Source organism: Pagrus pagrus (assembly GCF_965226575.1).
Source record: "Pagrus pagrus genome assembly, chromosome: 9".
Lineage (NCBI taxonomy): Eukaryota > Metazoa > Chordata > Actinopteri > Spariformes > Sparidae > Pagrus > Pagrus pagrus.
In genome coordinates this window covers 6,122,572-6,149,211 of record NC_140193.1, presented here as the reverse complement: position 1 = coordinate 6,149,211, position 26,640 = coordinate 6,122,572, and the positions used below count along the sequence as shown (strand labels likewise).

At 40.4% G+C, this 26,640-nt stretch overlaps 1 protein-coding gene across 4 annotated transcripts in view; it reads left to right on the top strand.

Annotated features, from left to right (window-relative positions):
- The window catches only part of pcbp3 (poly(rC) binding protein 3), a 74,324-nt gene extending 49,064 nt beyond the window's left edge, over positions 1-25,260 (top strand). Inside the window, exons 6-17 of one of the 4 annotated variants that reach the window (XM_084361259.1) lie at positions 4,747-4,911; positions 7,471-7,494; positions 7,589-7,621; positions 8,819-8,935; positions 9,592-9,723; positions 10,511-10,639; positions 12,730-12,804; positions 14,265-14,306; positions 15,345-15,420; positions 16,729-16,781; positions 17,322-17,491; positions 22,001-25,260. In XM_084361259.1, coding sequence (XP_084217385.1) covers positions 4,837-4,911; positions 7,471-7,494; positions 7,589-7,621; positions 8,819-8,935; positions 9,592-9,723; positions 10,511-10,639; positions 12,730-12,804; positions 14,265-14,306; positions 15,345-15,420; positions 16,729-16,781; positions 17,322-17,491; positions 22,001-22,037 — 963 coding nt within the window. In that variant the 5' untranslated portion in view covers positions 4,747-4,836 and the 3' untranslated portion in view covers positions 22,038-25,260. Of the gene's footprint in view, positions 1-4,746; positions 4,912-7,470; positions 7,495-7,588; positions 7,622-8,818; positions 8,936-9,591; positions 9,724-10,510; positions 10,640-12,729; positions 12,805-14,264; positions 14,307-15,341; positions 15,421-16,728; positions 16,782-17,321; positions 17,492-18,489 lie in introns of all 4 variants that reach the window. The other 3 variants (XM_084361257.1, XM_084361258.1, XM_084361256.1) reach the window with 3 other exon arrangements.
- The last annotated feature ends 1,380 nt before the right edge of the window (positions 25,261-26,640 follow it).

Sequence of the window (26,640 nt, the reverse complement as noted above, 5' to 3'; positions counted from 1 at the left end):
ACCATGTTCTGCTATTCTATAGATCACTAAACAACTAAACCATCAATCAGGAAATGTATCAACAGATTAATCGACAACGAAAATATTTGGTAGTTGCAGACTGACTGTAAAAGGTCAAATGGACTAAATATTTCATGTCATTGTCATTTATTTCATTCATGATTAAAAACAAAAACGTAACTTAAAAAAATATGTTGCGGTTATCACAATTTCCTGTTGCATGTGCTGTGATTTAAATGTAAAACAGCATTTATCACAACATTTACAATCACTTATATAATACAAATTTTTTTTTTAACCTTTTTTTGTGTAACTGTTTTTCTTTATTCTTCCTGCTGCCTGACATCATTGATTCAGTGATTATGTCTTCCATGGTACTCCTTGGAAGCAAGAATGGACACTGAATGATAAACTGAACACTTAGTAAATATATTTTAAAAAGCTTTTGAAAGATATTCACATGGCATTCACAAAAGATTAATTGTGATGACATTTTTGACAGGAAGCAATATCAAACAAAGACAGCTCTGCCCCACAGTCCAAGGTGAACTTAAATGCTTCGACCAAGCCAAACATTAGTATTCGTGCAGTTTCTTACTTTTTTCTCTTCTGAAGTTTGCTGAAGTGAGCACATCCATCCATAAGTGGACACGGTCCTGATGGCTACCTGACACATTAGCTTGTTAGCACCTTGCTTGCTGCACACATCCTGCCGTCTGCCACCTTTTAACAAAGCAAGTCGGACACATACAGTATGATGAGTTGTTTTTTTGGGACAGTTCTAACAAGAGGGCGCATTAAGATTTTTCACCGTTCTCTAGGTGCTGCAAAACAAAAGGTGCAAAAAGCCTAACACCACATGCACCGAGGTGGCAGTTTTGTTTATGAGTAATTTGTTTTGACACCACATCTACCGCTTTGCAGAAACCAAACTAATTTGAATTAAATGTGAAATTAGCTGCAGGTATGGTTTCGTCTTCGACTCCTGCCAAATATCAATTGTGCACATGTTTTTATTCATTAAATGAATGCATGCCCTTGTCTATGTGCCAGTGGTTTCAGTCAATTTGGCTGATTACAATTCTCAACAAACTTTGTAAGGAATTGATAATGAACCAGGAAAGGACATCCACAGGGCTCAGACAGTCACACAGATACTTTGAACACACATCAAGGCATTGCAGGAGATCAAAATATTGACAAATGGTCAATATTCTCTGGACGGACAAAAAGTTTTGGTGAAAACTCTAACAAATGTACAAAACACGGCTGGACCTCCTGTGAGAAGATGGCATAAGAAGCTTTACATCTTATTTCCTTAATGGTTTATGTTGTCAGATGTAATACGGGAAATGGTAAAGATTCACAGTGATATAACTTGGAAGTGTTGATGTCATCAGACACCAGCTGACATTAAGATTCAGCTGTATGATCGGCGAAGCTGACTGTGTGGAGCAGTCTTGGTTCCGGCCCATTTACACCACAGATGCATGGCTAGGACGATTTGTTCTGTATGAAGGGGCAGTTAAATCAACCCTCAAACTCAATAAGCATTTTGTGAGAAAGTGTAGTCTGATGGGTCCTCTCAAATACAAACAGGAAGGCATTATCGTGCAGCACTACATCCCTACAATGTTGTCTTAATATTATATTGAAGTATTTGGTCAAAATATCATACTATTTGATTTTTTCGCCCAGTCCTAACATTTCAGAAGTCTTCAAAATATCGAGATGAAGCCTAAAAATATCACAATATTATTTTAAGGCCATACTGTCCTCCTACTACCTTCACCTTAAAATCAGGGTAAGAATCAGTGCATGTATCAAATATCCAATAAAGTACCCAAAAGTCATACTTGAATAGAAGTAAAGATACTATGTTACAATATAACTATGCTTTTCAAATAAATGTAGTGAGTAAAAAGTACAATATTTGCAGCTCAGTTTTGTGTAGTTGTTTTTCTCACCGGAAGATGTCCTGGCAGCACGGAGCCCGTTAACTGCTACACCTGTTCAGTCACCTCACTTTGTGGTTGTTTCATCTCCAACCTGCTCAGTGTGTTCAATGTTTCACACTCCTGTCACAGTTTCCTCAGCCCATTCACAGTTTCTTAGCGGGATGACAGCGGCCACATCTCGTTGATTATTTGTCAATTAATTTTGGTAAGGTTAGCATAATGGCTTCAACCATCGGGTGTTCTGCCCTCTTCCAAACCGCTGTTTTACCAAAATGATCCCTCATTCTCATTCTCAGCTTTGCTTTATTTTATAGCATTTAAATCATCAAGTGCAACAATTGCCTGAAGCCTATATTTTTAAGATACAGAACGGGTGATGTTTTTTTTTTTTTTCGTTTGAGAACAAAAACAACAATAGCCTGAGGTCGTGTCTGGCAGGAAATTAGAATTCACTTTTGCCAAACACGTCACCAAGAGTATCAGAACAGGCCAGTTTCTGTCTGCAGGGTAAAAAGACAGGTCAGAATTCACTGGAGCCTTTTCATTTCTTTGGAAACTTAAATAATAAACTTGCACATAGTGATAAAAAGCAGAAAGTCACACAGGGTGGATGAGGACAGCAGGTGGAGCATCTGTTGATAACTTGAAATTAAAATTTGGATCATGCTGTGTTTGTGAAATGACAATAGCCAAACGGTTAGAGGAAAAACATTCAGGACCCGAGGGAGAGGTTGAAAAAGAGCTAATTAAATTATGGCACAGGAATACATATGTTAGTCACAGAGATTACATATATGTAAAGACATTTGCACTTAAAGGAGACATCTTTAATCATTTCCATGTTCATACCTGTAGTTTGGGTTACTATAAGAATCATTTTACATGCTTTAATGCTCAAAAACACATTAGTTTTCTCATTCTGCAGCACTGTATTCCCCCTCCGTCTGAGACGCTCTCAGATTGGTCAGTTCACACATGCCTGAGACAGCACCGCTAACAACAACAGAGCAGCGGTGCAAAATTAAAGGTGCAATATGTAAGAATTAGCTACCTGTGAAATTCAAAACAAATATGAGACAGCATATCACAATAGTAACCGCTAATTGCTGCTACCTTTGGCTGCTAACTGTAGCTGCCAAGAGCTAGTTAGCTCAGTAAGATGTGCAGTAAGACTAAGATTGGCTTTATTTATCCCACAACGGGAAAATTCACTTGTTACAACAGCTCGAGATGCAACAGTCCAGGAAAAAGAATCAGAAAATATGCATGCAAGTTAAATAGAAAATTAATTGAAAAACACAAGATATTTACAAAAAAACAATAAGATATTTACATGATCTGAGGTAGCGCTCCTTCCACCAGCACAGGAGCTTTGGACTGGGATAAAATGTGGCTAGCTGGTTAGCATGCTAACTTCAGTAAATATCTCTGCAACGCAATGATATCAATCAATGATAATTGATGATTAATGTTTTCAACAAAAAAAATCTAATATATTGCACCTTTAATACTTAAGTGCCAAACTAGCCACTAGGCATAAATTATGCAAATGTTTGACATGGTGACGTAGTGTGATGTCACACATTTAAAGGGCGGGACTACCGATGAGGCATTTCAGGAGCACTTTTTTCTGTTGGAGAAAGGAGCTTCCCTTGGGATTTTCAACTTTCAAGACATGCACAAAAACTTATGAAGTAAAGGAAAAGAAAAAGCATAATATGTCTCCTTTAATTGTGTGCAACTTTTGTAACTAGAGTGAGAATATCTAGTATGAATATTCTCATCTCATGAATCATTTTGTGTTGACAAAATGTATTATCATGGGCAGCGTGTTATGCAATCTCTCTAATGAATGGTGAGCACCACAAAGCCCTTTATGGAGACATTGCACTATAAATAAAGGTCAGTACAACTTAGCAACCATGCAGAAACTGTCTTTGTTGGATATTACATGATTTATCTGGACTATACATAGTGTAGACATTACAATGAACAGAGCAAAGGGTCATTTCTCATAACTTATTCTACACAAGAAGTAACTTTCACGTTAATCTCTCCGCCATCCATGCATACAGACTGTCCCTGTTTGCCTTTGCTTTAGTAGCAGACGCAGAGGGGGGCAAAGTAATTTGACGAACTGTAATAGGGGCACTGAAGGAAAACTTTAATGTCTGACTCGCAGACGAGAGCCTTTTGCGGTTGAAAACGTTGCCACTAAGGATTCTGCGAGTCACAGTGCCGCACCGTCAAGTGAACATGATTACACAGAGATATTCCTTTTTCAGGAGTTTGGTCGACGCATTTATTATCCTCATTTAGTTTAATCTGGCGCAGTCCTTTGTGACATCTGAATGGTTCTGATCCTGCATTGGTTTGTAATGATTTTGTTTACATTTTTCGTGCTAAAGCTGAGCTGAATTATTCCCCCTTGTGATTTGAACTGTGCTGTCCAATTAAAAACACAATAAACTGGTTACTTTATTTACATTTTGAACATTATGAGACAACAAATAGACCTTGGGGAGGTGAATCTAATTTATTTCTTCTCTTCTCTTCAATTATGTATCATTCGTGAAGCAAGTACTGTGTGGGGACCTCATGAAAATGATGCTGCGCTGCATTAATAGAATTGGTCGCCACAAACACAGCTGGAAAAGCCTTGTTGGCCTGTAATAACGATACAACAGATGTTTGTATCATTTGCTATTTGTGTTCTGTCTGTTTAAATGTGTGGACATGTACGATATAATAGTATTAACATGTGTTTTGTGTTGTGTTGTGCTTGCAGGTGTCTGGCTGGCTGGAATACCACCCCACTCCTTCTCCTTCTGAGCACATCCCATCCCAGGACGGCGCTTTGGTCTCACTTCCCCTCGGCATGGAGCCCACCAAAGTCCAGTCAGAGGGTGGCCTCAATGTCACCCTCACCATCCGCCTCCTCATGCATGGAAAAGTAAGCAGGCTCAGACTATGATACGGGTTGACGTGGGTCATTTGTTTCTTGAAATTGAATGGGATCTTATTTATGACCTCTCACAGTCCAAGCTTATCTTCTCTTTTACAAGTCTCTGACAACCCCTCCTCCACCCCCAGACCTATTATCCATTTGCAGTTCAGTAGCCTCACTACTTAAAGGGTCACTCCGCTAAGTTTATATAAGCCTATTCAGAGACTGTGTGAAAGCAGACTGTATAATGTCTTCTGGCTCTCAAGGATCTTTGTCGAATCATCAAGATTATCACAGCTTGGACTTGGACCAACTGATTTTTAACCGACGATATAAACTGGTGGCAATGAGCTTGAAAGACGTTTGCCCTTCTGAGACAGGGAGGGTTTAATCAAAATATACTGTTTGTGGTATCAGGGGAAGCGTATGGATGCATCCGTTTTTTAAGTTTGACTCAAAGTAGAGAGTAAAAGTCAGGATATCTCAGCCTGTAATCACCAAAGTTCCTTTTAAACTTTAAACATCTGTGTAGATTAATCTCAGCCGCAGTCAGAATTAACTCAAAATGATTGTAATATGGCAACAACAGTCCATGAAATTGGTTTTACTAACAGATCCATACTCACATCAGAGACTCAATAATCAAAAACTCCATCAGCGACAGCGACGTCCACCTGGGAACAAAACGTGACTGTTAAGACTGAAAATGCTGAAGATGCTGAACTCTCTGGCTTTCAGCTCTGCTTGCACACATACGTGTTGGACAGAATTGATCCAGATTGAACTTGTGGCTCTGCTCTTCCATCGATTGTCGTTTCTCTGCGTTGTCATCTCGCTGGCTGGAGGCAGGCCGACCGCTGTCTTTCATCATCCAACGCCCTGTCAAGGTCTCCCCACCAGCTTGACATCAGACCCGAGTCGCTGGAATCGAGATGGTTGATTAAGCCTTACAAGTAGAAACTCTCAGTGTGTCTTGTCGATCCCGTTAACAGGTTTCCCAGGACACCATCCACATCACTTCTGTGGATGGTGCTCTCCCTCCCCTCTTCTCCCCTTCTGCTCTGTAAGAAGTGCTCAGAGTTGGTGTGTGCGTGCCGGCCAGCTTGTGTAAAATGATTCATGCTTGGTTAACGTGGCCTTTGCTGCCCTGTCCATGCTGCAGCGAGGCGTCCACAAGTTATGGTCCGTGATAACGGCATGCAACTGGATTCACTTCAGCTCTGTTTGGTAAAGGCCAACGTCTATGAGTGAAGTAGAATCAAGGATATGTAACAGTAACTTTGTGATAAGACCCACACACCATATCCCCACTGTGCTCACCATGTTGGTGGGGTGTGTGCTACAAAGACCAGAGCCAAAAACTTTCTCCTTTTGTGTGCCAAGCAGTCTCCAAAAACTCACATGGCTGCTCATGCAGGAGCTCCAGACACCAGTGACCCGGTGATAGTTTCAATAACCCTGCAGCCAGACAGGCCCAGTCAGGCCCCAGAGCCTGCCAGAAGATGTATGACTGCAGCAGGGGGACTTTGGCAGCATGACCCAGGTCTGGCTCTGCTGCCCACAGCAGAACAGAGGGTCTTTCCTACAGTGTTGGAGAGCTTTGTCATCGTGGACTTTCAGGTTCTGGTACACCATCTGCTCAGAGGCTGTCAGCCAGGTCATCTCAGAGACTTGATCCATATGCCGCTGACAGTGGGGTATGTAGTGTCCCGGATGCCCCAGCTCTGGGCTGGTTAGCAGGAATGTGTCGATTCTTTAGTTTTCAAGTTGTTTTCTCAGATTTCGTTTATAAAGCATTACGTCAGCAGTCAATATGTGCATCTGATTGGCTTCATTGTAATAAAGGCTTTAGCGTTGGTCTGTGAGATGTGAGTGATGCCTCATTGTTTAAAAAGCTGAAACAACCCTTGTAATAAAGCTGCTGAATGCACGGAAAGAGACGTGTCATTTGTGAGTGATGGGCTTACACAGTCGCTTGCCATAATACGATCAAATAAATCACGGCCGATTAAATAAAGTAGAGAATGTGGTAGGCAAATTAATAGTTTGTAGAAAATGACAAAAGGGTATTGATGGAAATGCTTGGTAGCAGGAGTAAAAGTGTCAATTATATCTTCAACATGTAGTGAAGTGAAAGTTAGAGTGAAAGAAAGAGAGGCACTTGAATGAAAAGATTATTTGAGAGCAAAAACACAGTATTTCACTGTTTGACTGTTTGATAATGTTTGATGGATATAAATGAATTCAGAGGGAAAAACCTGACACTGCGCAGACACTGGCCTGCAGCGTTAACGTCACAAAGGACGTAAACCTCGCCGTCACCGAGGAGAGGTCAGGGAGTGTTGACGCTCGCAGCCAGCGCTGCCCCTCTGCCCTCTCCCCAGCGTGACACACCAAACTCATGAAGAGTGATTACATGCATACCGAAAGTGCCGCCCTCGACACCTCCGCGCAACTGTGCAACCTCTGCATCCCTCTGTTTGTCCGGGAAAAACAACAAGAAGCAGTTTCAGCTCTGTTGAAAGAATCTTTTAAAAAAACATGTTCTTTGTTTATTTATTGCAGGAGGTTGGAAGTATTATTGGAAAGGTATGTTGTTTTCATTAAATCACACATGGTTGATCTTGGAAGAAAAATATACAATAAACTTTGTTCTGAATGATTATTTTTTACTTTTTTACAGAAAGGGGAAACAGTAAAAAAGATGCGAGAAGAGGTGGGTTACAAACTAAAAAAAAAGCACATTTTAAAGGTGCACTATGTAAGAATTTTAGTTGAAAACATTGATTATGTAACTAAAATTCTTATTTATTTATTTATTTTTATTACACCTTATTTGAGTAGGTGGTGTATTCTTACATATTGCACCTTTAAATATTCAAATATGTACAATTCTCCCGTGCAAGTCACAACTCAAAGCACCTTCAACGTTGAAAATCACTGGAAATGCCATGTTACGCTTTATATTGTCTTCACTTTAGAAGTTGTGAATAGTTTACTATATTGATTAAGTACAGCCCAGTTGTCACAATACAATGTTGGCATTGTACGTTTCTGCAAACCACAGATATGTTAAATTTGTACGTTTCATATGTATCATATCAACATTTCTACAATACATGTTATATGACATTCAGATAACATATGGATGATTGACTTTCTCATGTCAGGAGGTCGAAGGGATGGTGATGGCGTGACAGTTTAGCAAGAGACCGTCGTTTAAGATGGCGATTCGTTAGCGCCAAGCGACCGGATATTTTTGGCGAGATGTCAAGGTATTTTCCAGCCATGACTGAAGCCAAAACAAGTTTTCCTTACCCTAACTACCCTAAGTGTTTTTTGTGCCTAAACCTAACCAGACTCCGCATGGCTACACAACACAATGGCCTTAATGTTGCAACTTTATGTTGCTTTTCAATTTCATATTGTGACAACGCTGTGCTTACGCTCTGGTTAAGTTTTGACACTTGGTAAGGGAAAGGAAAAGATCATAATTTTGGCTTAAGATACCTGCTTTGGTTGCCACAAACATGGTGAAGATGTCCTGACTTCTCAGCACAAACAACCATCCTGTGGTGTCAGCTTTGTTGTTTAACTTAACTCCACCAGCATCCCCTCCATCTCCTGATATGAAAGTCAGGTCACAAACAGCATGATACGACATGTATTGTACAACTACATATATGGTACGTATGACACGGACATATGCGAATAAATCAGTGGTCTGCAGAAACGTTAACTGCCAACATTTTATTCATGCGACTGTTACAACATGAAATTGAAAAGTGAAATGTAAAGACGTCTCAACTATATGATGAAATACATATTTAACACATCCATTCTTTGCAGAAAGGTACAGCGCCGACATTTATTCTTGTGGTTTGGGTTCGCTGTGTACGTGTTGTTTTTCCAGAGCGGAGCACGGATCAATATTTCTGAGGGCAACTGTCCAGAGAGGATCGTCACCATCACTGGACCAACAGACACCATCTTCAAGGCTTTTGCCATGATTGCCTACAAATTCGAGGAGGTATGTATGATTAGATGGTGCCATGGTGTCTTTTCTTCTGAGACATGTGTGATTGTGTGATTTCTTTAAACTAAAATGTGCACAGCTCACTGAGCACAAAGTCCAGTGGGAGTTCTCGTCCATTTGCCCACTTCATGTTCACACAAAGCACCTGTCTGTCTGTCTGTCCGTCTGTCTGTTTTACCAATGTATTGTTTTTTATAATACTGAATACAGGCGATAAAGATTTTGTGTTCTCGATCGAGATAACGATCGAACACAGACTCTTCCCATACATACAGTCGATGTACACAAGGCACACGATCCGTCATTGCGGTAGATATTTATATCTCACGGCTACGATGGGTGATCTCGACTCGTCTCCTCTCCGCTATCTCTTCCTCTGATCCTGTCTTTGATGTCACTCATCTAATTGATATACTCGAGCACTGTGACTGGAACTTACAGCGTAAGAGGACACCCGCCGCGGTCACTGAGGACAAAGAGCAGTCCTCACTCACCACACGATTAAAAAAAGATTAAAAAGAATGATTGAAACATATGTATCTCTGCAGCTCTTCTGTCCTGACTTTTATGTTTTAAACTGATTTATATGAGTAGTTGTTAAACAGAAAATATTACCACTCTAAGATGAGATGTGGTCTTTGTTTTTCTAGGACATAATCAATTCCATGAGCAACAGCCCAGCGACCAGCAAGCCCCCCGTCACCTTAAGGCTCGTAGTGCCAGCCAGCCAGTGTGGCTCCCTCATAGGAAAAGGAGGCTCCAAAATCAAAGAAATGAGAGAGGTATGATATTTATTTTTCATGATTATGTCAAAAATTGCCACTCAGATTCAGTCACATCCTTAAAAATGTGAAGCAGCTAAATTGGTTTGTCTGCGCTTGTGTCGTGAGTTTATATTCTGGAGTTTGAGAGATATGAAAATGGATTCAGTGTTTAATTAAAATGTTTTTTTGTTTTTTACTTCCCCAATTATCTTTCACTTCTGTTTTCATTTGATTATGCAGAATGTAGAGCCCCGTAACAGGACTTTCCGTTCAGCTAAAGGGCAGCACATTGAACTTTTTACATTTATTGTTCAAAAAACAGAGCAGCCAAAGACAGTTGGCTGTAGCAAAGCTTCAGTGTTGGTGATCAGCGTCTGCCTTCGGGTTGAAATCCGGATGAAGTTTGGAAGTTAAAACTGCAGCAGAAGGTCCAAACGTTGAGGCATATTCCTGTGGTTCTGAAGGCAGATGGACCTTTATATGCAGCGTGGCACATGTCATAGCTGAGGGCAGAACAGCAGCATTACATCAAAGAAGAGGCCGAGCTCGACATCTTATTTATCGTGCTCCTCTTTCAAATGTTGATACAGGGGCAGAGTACAAACTCCATTAAAACAGCCTGCACCAGGTGGGACCGGTTGATAAAGGATGATTGGCAGAACAAGTGAAAATAAATTTTAGTGTGCTGCACTACAGAAGCGAGCGCATGTAAAACCCTTCAGAGCGCTGCACAGCCTTGTGTGACACACAACTGAAATCTTGTCGACATTGTCCAAGTCCCTCAAAGTCCCTTACTCTACTCCAGTCCACAGGGGCCCAGGTCCAGGTGGCAGGGGACATGCTGCCCAACTCCACAGAACGTGCAGTGACAATCTCTGGGACCCCAGAAGCCATCATCCAGTGTGTGAAACAGATCTGTGTGGTCATGCTGGAGGTAGAGTATGTTGAGAGTGAATTTTTTTTATGTTATTGGGGAACTTAAGAAAAGCCAGTGTTGAATAGTTCGAGGCTATTCTGGCTAGAAACCAACGCACCAAGCCTCTGTAAATAGATTCACTGCTTTTGGTGGTGAAACACAAATTCTGGATTCTGGAGAAAGACACCAGTTTGAATTTGAACCGATCCAAAAGCTTCATTATTTGACGATGCAGGAATGAGACTCAACAATCAACTATCTCTCTCAAGAATCGCCTTCTTTACCTATAATTTTTTAACAGGACTCAGTGTATTTATTTGCTATGCCACCATGAAATACAAGTAACCTGACTAAGTAAACCTGACAAGCAATCCGCTTCCATAATCAAGGACAGTTTATGTCTAACTACAGTATGTACTTTCCACTTTTAAGCATGTAACTCAGGCATTATTTATAGGCTTAGATTTATGATTAAAATCGTCTCATTACAGTCTACTTGAGACAGTTTGTAATCACAGCTTGGCCACTGTAGTGTACGACTATCCAGCTGAACTGTCAGGAAGCTGAACTGCCTGTTTATGCAACTTGAGGAACACTGTTTCTTCTTGCTACTGAATTTAAAGTGCACACCTAAGTGGATACTCCTCCCTCCACAGCGCAGCAGCTACTTAGGAAATCTGATTAAGCCCTCTCCACTGTCTTGAGCAGCCTTGCCGCTGCGGCGCAGCATGAATCAATAACTGTGTCATTATAGTAAGTTTGCAATCTGGACCTGTCCTGCCTTTCTCATCGAAGCCGCCTCGCTGCTGTCTCGGAAGAAAGGAAAGAATAAAGAGCTGGTTTGATTCTGTGATCATCAGGTTTTTATACATGCCAGGGATCTGATTTTTATAATCTTCATTCTTGTTTTCAGGAACAATACACTGTAGGCTATATTGGTTAATGATAAATTGAAGCATTTTTTTATAGTAAGAATACAGAATTACCTTGACCCGATATTGCCTCAGAGAGGTGTCAGCTTCTGCCTTGAGAAATGTGACTACCTTGGAATATAAATACATGTTATATACGAAGTGAATGAATGAATAATTTATTTTACTTACCCCAGGAATAGTTGAATAATCATGGTGCTCAACATACACTAAATGACACAGAGTTATTATATTAAAGAAATGTATCACCATTTAGGAGAAAATGTTTATTAGCTTTCTTGTTCAGAGTAACGTGAGAAGATCAATACCATTTTCATACCCCTTCATTAAATTGGAAGCAGACTTTAATGAACAAATACGACCACCCCCACCACCTCTCACCGTTTCCAAGTGTTATTATTGTTACCACCTGTCACAAAGACAACCAGATCACTTTCCGTTTTCCTCAGAGTAGCAACAACCAACATCACAGGACAAAACACGAGTTTATTCACTCATTTAGTCGATGATTGAGACATTAAATCAGATAGAAATGGTGCCAGGTGACAATTGCCAGACAGACTTCATTTTCCCCGTGGCAGACAAAATTGCACAGTAAAAGCGACATTTACAGGGAAGCAATCTAAGCGCTAATGGTGTCATTATTCTATAGCCATTACATTGTGCAATCAACATTAATCTCATGATATGAAAAAGCAAAAAAAAAAATATGCTGCTGGTTAGCTTAGCATAAAGACTCGAAATCAGAGGAAAAAAAACTAGCCTGGCGCTCTCTAAAGGTATGAAAATCTGCCAGTCAGCACCTCTAAAGTTCTGAAGTCACGGCCTCCAGACATGAAATAATCCACCACTAAATCACAAACCTAAAGCTCCTGTTGGTAAGATAGTAATACTGACGCCTTGGGATTGAAGGTCAGGTCGTTCGCCATCCCAAAAAGTGTTGACGAGTTGGAAATGAGACTCAAAAATCAACTTCCTTACTAACAGGAGCTTTAAGCTAAGCTAACATATTTGGTATACACATGTGAAAGTGGTATGGATCTTCTAACCCAACTCTAGGCGATAAGCATGTTTCTCAAAATGTTAAACTTTTCCTTTAAATAGGGAATAGTTAGCTAAATTTCAAAGGTACGAACCTGCTGACTGTGTTTCTTCTTTGTCTCCCTTCTCTCTTAGTCTCCACCAAAAGGTGCCACCATCCCTTATCGCCCAAAGCCCGCCTCCACCCCAGTCATTTTTTCTGGTGGCCAGGTAAGAGCTGAGCTAGCGTTAGCTTGTTAGTTTGTGCCTAAAGCTGACCTGAGACTTTTACTGCAGCATCAGCCACTGCTTGTTTCTGCAGGCCTTTTTTACTTTCATATCCACACTGGAATACCAGCACTACAACCCTTTTTACAAATGAGGCTGTCCTCATTAGCAAAATTACACCATCAACTGTTTGTTCAAACACTAGGATGAGTTGTGTTTACATTTTCCTGACGCGCGACCTCTTGCAGTCGTGCAAATATGCCTGTCCACTCTCTTGGAAAAGTACTGTGACATTATTGATCTGCAAAAACACCAGCCGTTCTTAAGTTGATGTGTGTGCAAAACCATGTGGGCACACAGGAAAGTGAGGGAGGGAGGGTGAGGTGTAGGTTGCATCATAATGATTGCTTCAACAATGACATTAGTGTCAGCAGGAATGCACAGCATGTAGGCTGCTAATGTCCATCCGGCTAATGCGTATGTGGGCTAAAAGCTGTTGGACGCATTCGAAAAGAAGTTCAGGAACAAAAGAGATAAAAGTGAGACACACAGCACATAACTACTTGTGATGACTGTTTCAGGGGCTTTTGTCCCGAAATTGTGCCCAGTGGAGGTTAAATGGAACGCACGTAAGACACAATTAAAGCTTTTGGACAACATAATTCATGAGCCTGCACACAAGGTTACACAAAATAAATACTACCTTTGTGAAGATTATTGTGCTCGGTTTTGTTGAGACAGTGATCAATGTGTTGATTCACTGTCATGGTTATTTTTAAAACTCGATGGCGTCACTTCGGCTTTGGTTGCATCACGTTGTGCGTATGTTTTTCCGCCCACTGATCTGAAATCTGAGACGTCAGAGAGTAAGATCCAAGAAGGAAAAAAAGTCATGAAACAGCTCTTCCTGCTGCTGGTCTTGAGACAGCTGGTGGCAAACCAATTACTGTGAACATTATGAAATATTTGCACTCCGTGACTGAATAACAATTCTGGGACAGCTGTGGCTAAAGAGTTAGAGCGGGTCATCTACCTGCTATCGAAGGGTTGGTGGCTCAATCCTCACTTCCTCCTGTTGAAGTCTGTTGCTTTCCCCAAGCCAATGGGAATGCAAAAACCTGCACATACCTAACTGCTGTTCCCAAGACCGGATAAATAGGAGGGAGTTTTGCATTAGGCAGGGCATCCATCCTAGGAAAACATCATGTTTGGGCTTAAAATACATATTTTGGTCGCCACAAACACAGCTGGAAATGTCCAAAGGTGAAAGTCAGTTAATAAACATGTATTGTGAACACGATATAACACACTTTGTACAAATGTCAGCATTGTACGTAGCCTATGCCACGTAAAACTTGGATGTATCTGTGGTTTGCAGAAACATTCAATCCCGGCGATAAGGCTGCTTGTATTGTTAATGAGATGCTAAAATCTGCTATCTGTTATGTTTCTCATCTTTCCAGGCCTACACAATTCAGGGACAATACGCCATACCGCACCCAGATGTGAGTTCTAAGTTTCTTTCTAATTAAATCAAGCATTTTACTTGTTTATGAATCATATATTATCAAAATCAGTGGCAGTAGTTGATTCATAAGGACACGCCAGCTCTTTGAAGTTATTTTGAGGCAAGTCATCAGTCACTACTTCCATGTTCTGCCCTTGTGGTTTGAAGGTGGACTACAGTCCAACCACTGGAAAGAGCTCTTACCCAATCTGGTTGAAAACAAAACAGTGATTACTGTTGATAATGAAAAAGGCAAAGACAGTAATGGCAGTTTTGATGTCGACACCCTTTTAATTCTAGTGAACCCTATAGTCTCCATTAATAATCTTCCTTCATCTGTCCTTGTCGTAAGAGCATCTGAAGAGCTACCTTGTGTCAGATCCACTAATTCAAAGTTGGGCAGTGATTGATGCCACTGGAGGTGGTGGTTGACGGTACAATCACTCAAATACAGGCTTGACACCCTCTTCCACCCTCATTAAAACTCCTCTTAAAAGGGAAAGAAGGCTTGAAAGCATCCGTCTTCCCCCGCTCCCGATGGAAATGATCCACAGCAGGGGATGGACATCCTGCGACCATGTCGGGGAGGGGAGAGCGGCTGCTCTGACAAGCATGTAAAACCAAAGGTTTTCTGGTTCTGAGTTATAAGTGGCAACTAGAAGGACACATGGTAATTGAAGGGGCAAATGGAAATGACATTTTTTCATGCATTCGGTCAATGTGCTCAAAGAGCGGAGTTGTCCGCATCTCCCTTTTGCAAATTGGCGAAAAATACATTGGAGTATGTGAAAATTACAAGAAAAATAGGTCAAAGAAGAAATAGTATCAAATGACTGAGCAATTTCCAACTCCATGACAGACAATCATCCTCTCTCAGTATCTCTTTTTCTCTTACTTTTTTGTCCTCCACCACCCTGTGTCATGGCCTCCTTCTCCTCACTGTTTCTTCACTCTAGTTTTGGTTGACTTCATTTCTCGGTGTGACCTGTGTAACAGTAACCTCTTAGTTCTACTTTCCCTCCTAACCCTTCAGCAGTTGACCAAGCTCCACCAGTTGGCTATGCAGCAAACCCCCTTTACCCCTCTCGGACAGACCACCCCTGCTTTCCCTGGTACGTACCCACGAGGCCCTTTAGAAAGTTCCTTCTCTTTGCATCCAGAGAAACATTTTTTCTCTTTCCCTACCTTCCACCTTATCTCTCTTTTTGGCACAGCATGACTCGGCCCCTGTGGTTTCTCTCCTTCTTTGATTTTTTCATGTATATATTTTCTCTTGGCTCTGTCTGATATTATGCCAGTGAAAGGCAAAAAAAAACAACAACACATGGCTTGACTTTAAAATTCTGTATTCAAACTGGCATTATCACTTGGCAACAGGATACATCCTTTCTCTAACACATTTTTAGGTTGTTTTACTTTCCAAGAAAGTTGAAAAGCTCCCGTGAAACAGGTTGGTCACATTGTACTTGTAATAACCAACTGAATCTACCACAACATCTGAACTGAACTGTTTCACATGGACCTGAAGATCTCATGAATAATACAGTAATGTTTTTGATTCTTTTTTTCCAACAATTTCATCTAAAAGGATGTGACAGTTACCATCTCACATGAGGAATGATTTATCAACTCAATGCAGGCTCTTCAAAAAGATGTGCAGTCATTTTTCACATCATATCGAATCAAACACGTAATTTAGTAAGGAAAACAGTACAAGCTACAGTAAAGTGTTTTATTGGGAAATAGGATAAGCTTAAATGTTTAAATTGAAATTTTTGACATTTTGGGAAATGCACAATCACTTCTTGACAAGCGTTTAAAGAGAAGATCAATTCCACTCCAATGCCAGTTAGCTTAGCTTAACAAAAAGGCTGGAAACAGTTAGAAAATAGCTTTCCCTGCAAGCTGTAAAATCTGCCTAATGAGAGTTACTGTAGCTGAATAGGTTGCTTCCACTGTAATGTCAGTTAGCATACCTTAACAAAAAGACTGGAAAAAGCGGGCAATTGGCTTTTCTGGCTGACTATAAAATCTGCATACCAAGACTTAGCTGAGTAGATCGTTAGCTATCGCTTTAGCACAATAAGAAGAAAAACTATCGTTGCTAGTTATAAAATGTGCGTACCAAGAGTTAGCTGAGTGGCTCAATAGCCAATAGCCTAAGAGTTAGCCACGCTAACTTTGTCCAGCTAATTACAGTCTTTGTGCTAAGCTAAGTTAATGGTCTGCTGGCTTTACCTTTACATCAGATTAAGATGTATCAAAGTTTAATTTAAATCATAGCCACAAAAAAACAAAAAACAAAAGTAAATGAGCCTGCTTCACAAAATGCTTAAATATTCCTTCAAAAGGTTTCAGCTCTGTTAAAGTGATCATTTAAAGTCAGATTACCTGTTTTATCCTGTTGCTCCCCAATTCAGGTTTGGATGCCAGTCCACCAGCCAGCACCCATGAACTCACCATTCCTAACGATGTGAGTAATGCTTTCTTGAGACAGATGACTGAGTGATATATGTTTCAAAACTCTGTACTTTTCAAATAATATGTTGTTGAGAAGACAGCAGTTGTGCAAAAAAAAAAAAAATAGGTAGTTTATGTCATAGTGTACCTACGATTTTTCAGACTTTAGTCATAGATCAAACTGATTTAATGAACTGAAATTGAGAACGGGTGGCAGCTTTAATTGTCAATTAGACTACACTGAGGAAAAATCATGTTCTTTCAAATAAATCAATGTTTTAAGAATAAATGATATGACAACATCACCAACAATGATCCTGCAAAGTTAAAGTCTCACTGTTGGCTCAGCAGACAGCCCCAATGAGCTGATCTATTGAGCATGCTATCATTAATCAGACTTCATTTCCTGAATGATGGAATTTAATTGAAACCCAGTCCCATTTCATAACCCATTAAACTTCCTGTTGGACGTCAAGTGTGTTAAATATAAATGTATTAAAACAACACAGACAGTTTCTTGCTTCAGGTTCAAAGACTTCTGCTTTTATTCCAGCTAATAGGCTGTATTATTGGACGCCAGGGAACCAAAATAAATGAGATACGACAGATGTCTGGGGCGCAGATCAAAATTGCCAACGCCATGGAAGGCTCGTCAGAGCGCCAGATCACTATCACAGGGACCCCTGCAAACATCAGCCTGGCCCAGTATCTCATCAATGCCAGGTAACCTTTTAACTCCTAACAGCTGGGCTCCGGCACAATCTACAGGATAAAAGCAACACCTGATTCACCGTGCGCGTAGGAAAAGATCTTGAGGAAATATATCTTTTGCTTGTTTAGTTCCGACATTGACGACACCGTTACTTTTGATGAGTTGCTGGAAAATGCTTGATATCTGTCAGGGTTTGACAGGAGGGAGATAAGGCCATGAATAATTTGGCTATTCATGGTATGTTCTCGGTTGTTCCTTTCTACTTTTTGTTCCTTATTTCCATCCAAGTGTAGACATTAAAATTCATTAAGTTTCAGCCGGTACACTCTTTGCAAGTAAGTGGCTCACGGGAGCGATGCCAACTCCTGATACAAGTAAGATGTGTCTCTGAACAGAACCTGCAAATTAGTAAATTGGATGATGAATAAATGAACCATCAAATATTCAATGCCTACCTCCGTTTGGAAAATTAATGGCCAAAGTCGTCATGACAAACATGTTTACAGAAAGGTATACAGCTTTCACAAGCCTAATAAAGCAGATATAACTGAGATTTAACACTGGTGTATTTGCACTTAAGTCATTTACATGATTAAATTATAGGGAGCTTACTCCAAGACAAAATCTGTTTAGCCCTGAGACTAAATAAACAGCGGCTGGATGGTCAGATACTGTACACACCAGTAAAGAAGTGAGGAACATGTTTTTCATTTGAATTTTCCTGCCATGCTCCACTACCCCTGTCTCTGTTTCCCCTCTCTCCACTGAAACCTCTAATTCATTATCAACAGAGAAAATAAATGTATTTTTTCCACAACTCTGAGAGAACTGAACCTCACTGATGTCCACAGGCTACCTGCACCTCAAAGCCAAATGTTATCAGCGTTAGAGCAGGAGAACCCACATACTCGACAAACAGGACTTTATTTCTCCGACTTCTTAAGGGGATTTCAGACAGCAGTCCGCTGAGAAACTAATGGCTATTGCTTTCCCACAACTCCAATGGCAGGTTCAGGGACGTGGCTGCCATGTGGAATGACCCCTCATCCATGACTACATCCTGAAGTCACCCCAAATCTGGTTCTGTTTGCAGAAGCTTACATCAAAACCACCGCTTCACAATTAACCTCAATGTGTTATCCCATGGGACTTCCCTTAGACCCCCCCCCCCCCCTGGTTTTGCATAACACTTAAGCATTAGCCTGTGGGACACCTATAGTGAAAGTCAGACTAATCAAAACTGGGATTTGTTTTTTTAATTGTATGTAGCCAGTGTATCCTTAATGGAATAGTTTGACATCTTGGGGAATATCTTATTTCATTTTTATTTTCAAAGTAAGATAAGATAATTAATAATACTCTTATCTCTATCAGTTGAACAGAGACGGTTAGCTTAGCTTAGGCTAGCAACAAGTTAACCTGCTTCTGCCCAAATGTAACAACATCTGCATTCAGCACCTCTAAAGCTCACTAACAACCTCAACCTCACGTTGACAACAAGAATTCAGGAAGTGACTGCACCGTTCAAAGGCATAGTTAGACTGTGGTGGCTGTAGCTTTGGCAGCAGAGCGGGTCGTCTGAGTAGTCTGTAGATTACAACGGCAGTCAATTTACCAAAAGACTGCAACTTCAATAACTTCAATATTCATGTGAATTAAGCAAAAAAGCACTGATGTGTCAGTTAGGGAGCTTTAAAGCTGCTACTCGGCACTAGGGTTGCCATGATGACAGAATATTCCCATTGACGAATAAACTTCTGACGACCCCGGCAGCCCCCGATACACCGGCTTTTTACAAGATAAGATATTTACTGCTAATGCAAAAGGAGCATTTCCTACTGCTGCAGCTTCACATTTAAATGTCGGTTGACTTTTATTTTGAAGAAGGCTAGACACAGGAAATGTAATGTGTTCAGTGAGATTAGCATCGTTCATCAGAGTCTCCAGAGCAAAACGACAGTTACTTTGCCTGCTCGTTGACAGCAGATACGCTTAAATATGTCAGAGAGTAGTTTCATTGCACACCAACTTGTGTGTCTACTTTTCCTATTAGCACTGGGTTTAAATCTGAACTATTGTAAAATAGGCGCTTTTGCCTTTCACTTTGACCACACGTCCTCCACCATCGTCTTATCAGTGAACTGTCCTCACTCTTGTCACGCCAAAAGTGAAATGTGACTGTCACTTTGCTACATTCAGAGAGAGCTAGGTTAGCTGTTGCTAGTCTTTATGCTATGCTAAGCTAAGCTACATGTAAATATCTCCTAGAATTAAGATACAGTTATGAGAGAGTGGTATTGAGCTTCCTGTCTTACTTTCAGCAAGAAAGTGAATACGTCTATCCCCCAAAATGTCAAACTATTCCTCTAAGTATTTATTTAGCATGCCTCGATCCAAGAATAATATTGTATTTTTTTGTTTCATAGACTATTATTAGATAAATTTGCCTATTAAGTCCTATTGTGTCATTGTCTGGAAAGAGTAAAATGAATAAAAAATGTAAAATGAACAAAAAATCTCAGAAAAAAGAACACATGACTGCCACTTGAGCAATGCTGTTGGAAAGAAGAGTGATGTGATGCCTCTGTCAGGGAATATTTCATGATACCGCCATTGTTTTTCTGTCCACTGCATGGCTTCATGAGGGGGTTGGTAGGCTACTGCATGATTACGTTACCATATTTTTTAGAAGTTAAGATGTTTTATGTGAAAGGGTACAATGAAAATATGGTATCAGATTTGTATATATATTTAAAAAAAAAAAAAAAAAATAGGTGCCAGGAAAAAAATAATCGAGCACAAGGGCAGCCATTACAGCTCACAGGTATTGAGTACACTCCTACATCAGACTCTCCATCATGTTTTTTTCTTGCGCACTGGCACATCAAGCTGCCAGCACTGTTTTTCTGCCCTCTCCACATCATCAGGTTCTCCGGGGCAGTTCATAAAGGCCCTAAATAAACTGTATTACTCAGGGGGCACTACGTGGCGCCCACCTGCTCCTGTCCTTGCCTGCTTTCGGGTGGCTAGTCTATGTTACGTTAACTTGACCATAATGTTGGCCTGGCTCATACGGGGCACCAAGACAATGCAAACAAAGTCAGCATTGACACAAAAGAGCCTTGACAATGAACCAAGGGCATCTCGACCTGATAACTTACGCTGCATTCACATGGATTCAAGCAGACGGCAGACGGACAATGCCCTGTGGTCAGAGGTATGGCAGGAGGGCAAAATGAAACTTATAATAATAATAATAATATTTTAATATAATAAAATATATTAAATACATTAATTTGGTGTCATTGATGTAATCATTCAAGTAATAGCTTCTTCTTGGTAGAAGGGGAGCAATGAAACATCTGGCTCTTAATTTGACGGCAAATTGTTAAAATATTTTAATTTTAGCCTAAAATTTAGCCTTTTTTTGCAGTGATAGTGTTGCATTATGCTATTACAAAAATAAAAAGGGTTACTGCAGTCAAACATGATTTTTGACTCTATTGGCAATGCAAGGGAATATATATTCAGAAAAAAAAAAAAATTTAAAGCAAAAGGTATACGTTTATTGCCTTCAAATAACAATACAAATGAGGTATAGGCCTGCACGTGTTTTGGAAGGAGTAGCCTGCCAGATAATGTAGGTTAAATAGTAAAAGTCAGACTCGAGTCACAAATTTGAGGACTTGAGACTTGCTTGACTATTACTTATGACAGACTTGACTTGGTATTCATCACGTGAGACTTGAATCGAAAGGACTTTTAAAATATGAACTTTTTGCATTTTTCTAGATAATGATAAGCTATGTTTTGTTTTTGAAACATGATGATTTCTAGTGAAATGTGAGCAGGATCTTTCGTGTGACGTTATCATCACAGTTTCCCGATAAATACTTAAATATTTGAGCCATACATTAGTCCCAGAACGTGCTAACGCTAAATTGCAGATTGAGCCTACGGCACTTGCTAAACTTACAGCTCAAAAGTTCAAACTCGAGAACGATCCATTGTTGAGCTTGAACTCTTGAATCCTTGAACATTGTTGGCACTTGTTGAGAAAGCAATGATGGTATCGCAAAATCTATGTCGTAGCAGAACGAGACACCATTGATGATGTCGAAACTGATGTACCGCCGAGCCCTTCTCTGGACGGCAGTGCTGTCTGTCTGTCTGTGATATCCGGATTGCGGTTTCGTCTACCGTCTGCCTGAATCCATGTGAATGCTGCTTTGATTGTACATAATTATTTTCTACGATAATAACTCCAAGTGTTTGTTGTGAACATCAGCGATATCTCCAATTATGTTTTATTCATTAAATCAGAATGTAACACTCAATGACTTATAGCGTGAACGCGGGGGAGTACTGGCACTTATTTTTTTCCCCACTTCAGACACTGAGCATGACTTTCACTCTCAAGCGAAAGTTCTTCTTTCACAGCTGTTTTATTTTCTCTGTTTACCCCCCTCTGCTCCTCCTCCTCCTCCTCCTCCCTCCTGCCTTCCCCTGAACTGTTCTAGGCTGACGTCTGAAGTCACTGGAATGGGCACACTCTAATTTCTACCCATCTTCCCTCAGTGCATCACATGACCCTTGAGCAAATGGCATTGCACCTATAGTTTATTTATTTCTCTGTATTTGAACTGTCCTTATATTTGAGTGACTTTAACTTTTTTATAATTTCTAGTATTTACTGTAAACGTGTGTATCGGCACTGTTACTAGGACTCCTCACATCTACCCGAGAACCCTGTTGTTTCTGTTTCTGAAAGGTCGCTTTTACTTTTTTGACACTCTAGTACCTTTCATGGCATCTCACGCACTGCACCGCTTTTGTTTTACCTCATGTTTTAACACGTCACTGTACCTTTTTTTTATCTTTTGCACTGCAGGCACCTGAAAGTCAATGCAAAGTAAACCTAAAGATTTATATATCAATATAAACCAAGGTCGTCCTTCCTCCACCCTCACATTTTAATATATTGACACATTTGTTCTTCCATATTTAGACCGCTACAGTACCTGTGTCAATGCTTTACTAAACACAAAAGCTCAATAAGCAACCGGAGTTCACTTTACGCTAATTCACGATCGATGAAATCAGTGATTTACCGCGTGCCTGTTTGTCTTAGTGTTGTGTGTACACTACAGATTGATATGCATGACACACACTGCGTTTCCAGTTTGTCTAAAGAGGAAGACTGAATGGTAGAAGGGAACGGGAACAAGCCGTTATGATCTGGATGTATTACTCCAATTTGAAATGACCCCATGGTTACAGGCCAATAAACAGCCACGGTAATACACAAATATCAGTCTTTCCGAGGTTTCATGCGAGACGTGCCTCAAAGGTCGGGTTGAGAAATGAATATAGGGCAGGTAAATGACTGCAGCGGAGAGTGAATTCCAAATGCATGCTATAAATAAACCTCCACCGTATTCACCTATACTCCACAAACACGTAGGCTATTCATGTTATTCCTGCTGCCATCTCATAACAGCTACGTATAAGAGGCCGTATAGGGAGGTCTGAGAACTGCCTATTGTATGTTTGCACTCACATGTAGCTCATTTAAGTTTTCCAGTGTATGTCATAAGGGCTGAAAAGCTCCTGGGAAGCGAGTCTCTGTCAATAATGTCTGTTTTCCAGCTCCTTCCTCACACATGCCCGGGAGGCAACATGCCACTCCACATACAGAAAAGGTTAGCGCGTGTGGCACACTGGAGACATGCTTTATTAACGTATGGGTCTACAGTGAACCAGTTGTTGGTTTTGCAGGTAATGTCAGCAAATCAAGCTACAAAGAAGCCTTACATATACATGTATGTACGAGTGTCTCTGCAGTTGCTACCTAATATCTCCTTGATTCCACCAAGTTGTGTATCTGTTTCGGCTGTTAGCTCGTCTTTACTTCAAAGTTCACGCACACCCAACGTGTGTATGTGTTCAAACTAAAGCTGAATGTATTTCAAAATATGTTTTAAGTGCAACCCAATCAGCAGAATAATAATGTTGGCAATGTATGTTTCCGCAAACCAGGGATATGTTGAAGCTTTACATTTCTTTATGTTCAGTATTCAGTGTCATCTTGTTACAGTGCTTTTCTCTAACGCCACTTGTTATGGGTCAGGACAAGAACTCGTTTTGGCTTAAAATACCTGTTGTGGCTGCCACAAACACAGCTGGAGACGTCCCAGATAGCAAGATTGTTCACACGTTCATCCCACTCAATGATGGCCACAGTTCATTTCTCTTCTGTTGGGCTGGATCAGGTTTATTCAGTTCAGTTCGCAATGATGTGCGGCCTGTTTGTGGCTCAGGATTGGCAAACAAGACTAGACCGCCCAAGCGCCATCATTCAGAACGGTATGTGGGACAGATGAACATGTCTGGTAAGGTCATAGAAATGTAATGTGAACGTGATATGACACCTTTCGTAGAAATGTCAGTATAGTACGAAGCCTGTGATACGTTTAAGTGTAAACATATCAGTGCTTTGCAGAAACGTTAACTGCCAACATTTTATCCCGGCGACTGGGCTGCTAACATTTACATGTCATACTCGATTTAAAACACCTTTAACTGAGGCTGATGAATACAAAGTAGAAAGTAGAAATGGTTATTTATCAAAAGTCTTTAGGTGGGGAAGGTTTCTCTCAAAAAAATTATAATTTACAGTTTATTACACAGGTTACATGCAAAGTCATGTGATGTGATTGTTTCCTATTATGCTAAATATTAAAACAAACAGGTTTTTTCTGCAAACATATGAATGGATGGCCTTTTTAATATCCGCAGCTCTCATTCAAAATGGAGGCTATAAGATAAAGGATATATCTACATCTATCACTCCACAGTGAAACATTACACTCCGGCAGGTATTAATATGTAACCTAATGCCTGTTTGTTACTGACTGCAGGTGGCTACTATTTTTAATCCACTTTACCTTTATACAATGACACATTTTAATCCCAAAGCCTGGATATGCATTAGTCCAGCAATAATAATAGAAATGACGTTCGGGGGAATATTATTTGCGTCATTGCACTTTGGGCTCAGGTAAATTGGCTTTTGGTTAGAAGTGATTAAAACACACTTACGTAGAGTATGTAAGAGTCGGTGTGAGTCAGTAATACAAGGCTGCTTCATGTAATGCATTTACATTTTTCATTGTTTCACATTTACATTGCGAATGTAAATTTGTGCATTAGCGCTCATCTGGCTGCATCCAGATGTGTCTCATATGAACAAACTGAGGAACAGGTGATCGAGGGCTAAAAACGTTTTTATTGTGCCATTTATAAAGCGTCTCCATCATCCACAGCATCTCATTATCAACTCAGTTATTTTAATATTTTCTCTAAAGTGCACATTCACGGTTGTGTTAGGGTTCAAGGTGTCTGCCGATTGTGTGCAGGCGGGCTCACAGCGATGCAATCATGACACTTTACAAAACATCTCAGTTGCCTTTTTTCTATCTTTCATAAACACGGCATCGCTCATGTGCTCATTATTCTGCAATGCCGTTGCAAGGCCAACACCTCCTGTTCTGTTGCTTTTGTCATATTACTGATCAACATGTATTTTTTTTTGTTTCTGTGCTAGAGCAGCAAAAAATTAAAGGTTAGCACTGTACGATGCTGTCTGAGGGAATGTGTCATGTTTATGTTTGATCATTTGCTTCTTGAAGGTCTGTATTGGATTTATTATTTATTGAGGTTGATTCTGAAATGTTTTGTAAAAAGAAGAGAATAAAAAGTTTGTGTTTTTTCCCTTGAAGTGGAGTTTCGTGTTTGATTTGTGTCTTATTTTATAAACGACAAAATCTTGTTTTATTCAGTTCGTTAGTGGGGCGCTAACACCCCTCGCCCGAACAAGTAAGTTAAAGATTACATTTGAGGTATTGCATGTGCAGAAATGTTCAGCTTCACGACACGTTATTTCACAAAATAAAAGTGAAATATTTATCGATATACATGGTGTCATATTTCAAAATAAAGTTGAAACATTTGAGGGAATCAAATCTTCTTCCCCGCCAGTAGAGGGTAGGTTGAGTCGACCTGAGATTACTTGTAGTGCAACGTCGTCCAAGGTGACTCTAAATCAGACACAAGTGTATAGATGCTCACACACACACACACACACACACACACACACAGGCAGAATGCAACAACAATTAAGGTTACTAGTTTCAAATACAAGTAAACTGAACAATTAACAAGCTGGTAAAACTAGAAATGACCAGACTACAGCTAAAGAATGATCCAATTTAAATGTGTAGAGCAGGGGGTCTACAGATTTCGAGGTTGGCAGGTTGACCCCCAACTCCTTCAAGCCACAAGTAGAAATGTCCTTGGGTAAGACCCCGACTTGCTCCCCAGCCACTGAGGAAACACGAGCCAATCCATTCCTGATTGCTGGCCAGAAAGATGGCCAGCAATTTGGAAGGCAATCAACAGATGATCCACTCGGGCATGCCCTGAAAGAGCAGCCAAAAGGAGAAGGCAACTGCAGACAAGTGACAAATGAAAGAAAAAGTCTGAATTAATATGTGGAGAAACACGACGGTGGCTCAGTTATACAGAGGGGGGCATTTTTGTTCTGACCTTTATCCACGATAAAACATTTCCATACTGATTCTTCCATGATGACAATGCCCCGTAACCCACAGAGCAAGAGCGGTCGCTGAATGACGTGGTGAGTGTGAAAATGATGATCATATGCTATGGCCCTTCACAGTCACCAGAACTGTAAGAGCTTCAATTTTCCACATCACACTTGTGTCAGTTGATTATTTGGTCAGGGTTGTAAAAAAAAGCCTCAGTGCCAAGCTTCTGAAAAACGCTTTGAATCATTCATATTTGTCTGAATCCATTATGTCTTTGATGGTGTTTTGAAAAAGGAGGCAGGGGAAGCAATCACTGCACACAGTTACCCAAAGCTTTTTATTCCCCGAAACTCATCTAAATGTAGTTTGAGTGGTGGAAAAATGTGTTCTTGTGGATGTTCTGCACCTGCTGTATATGTTTAAACTTTGGAGTAGCTGCTATTTTTTTCATGCTGGAATAAAGTGCCCAATAATCTTGTATCTCTTGTATCAAAGAGGAGCGAGCTGCACATGTCCAACTTAACGTGAGCCAATGCGGGAAGATTTTTGCA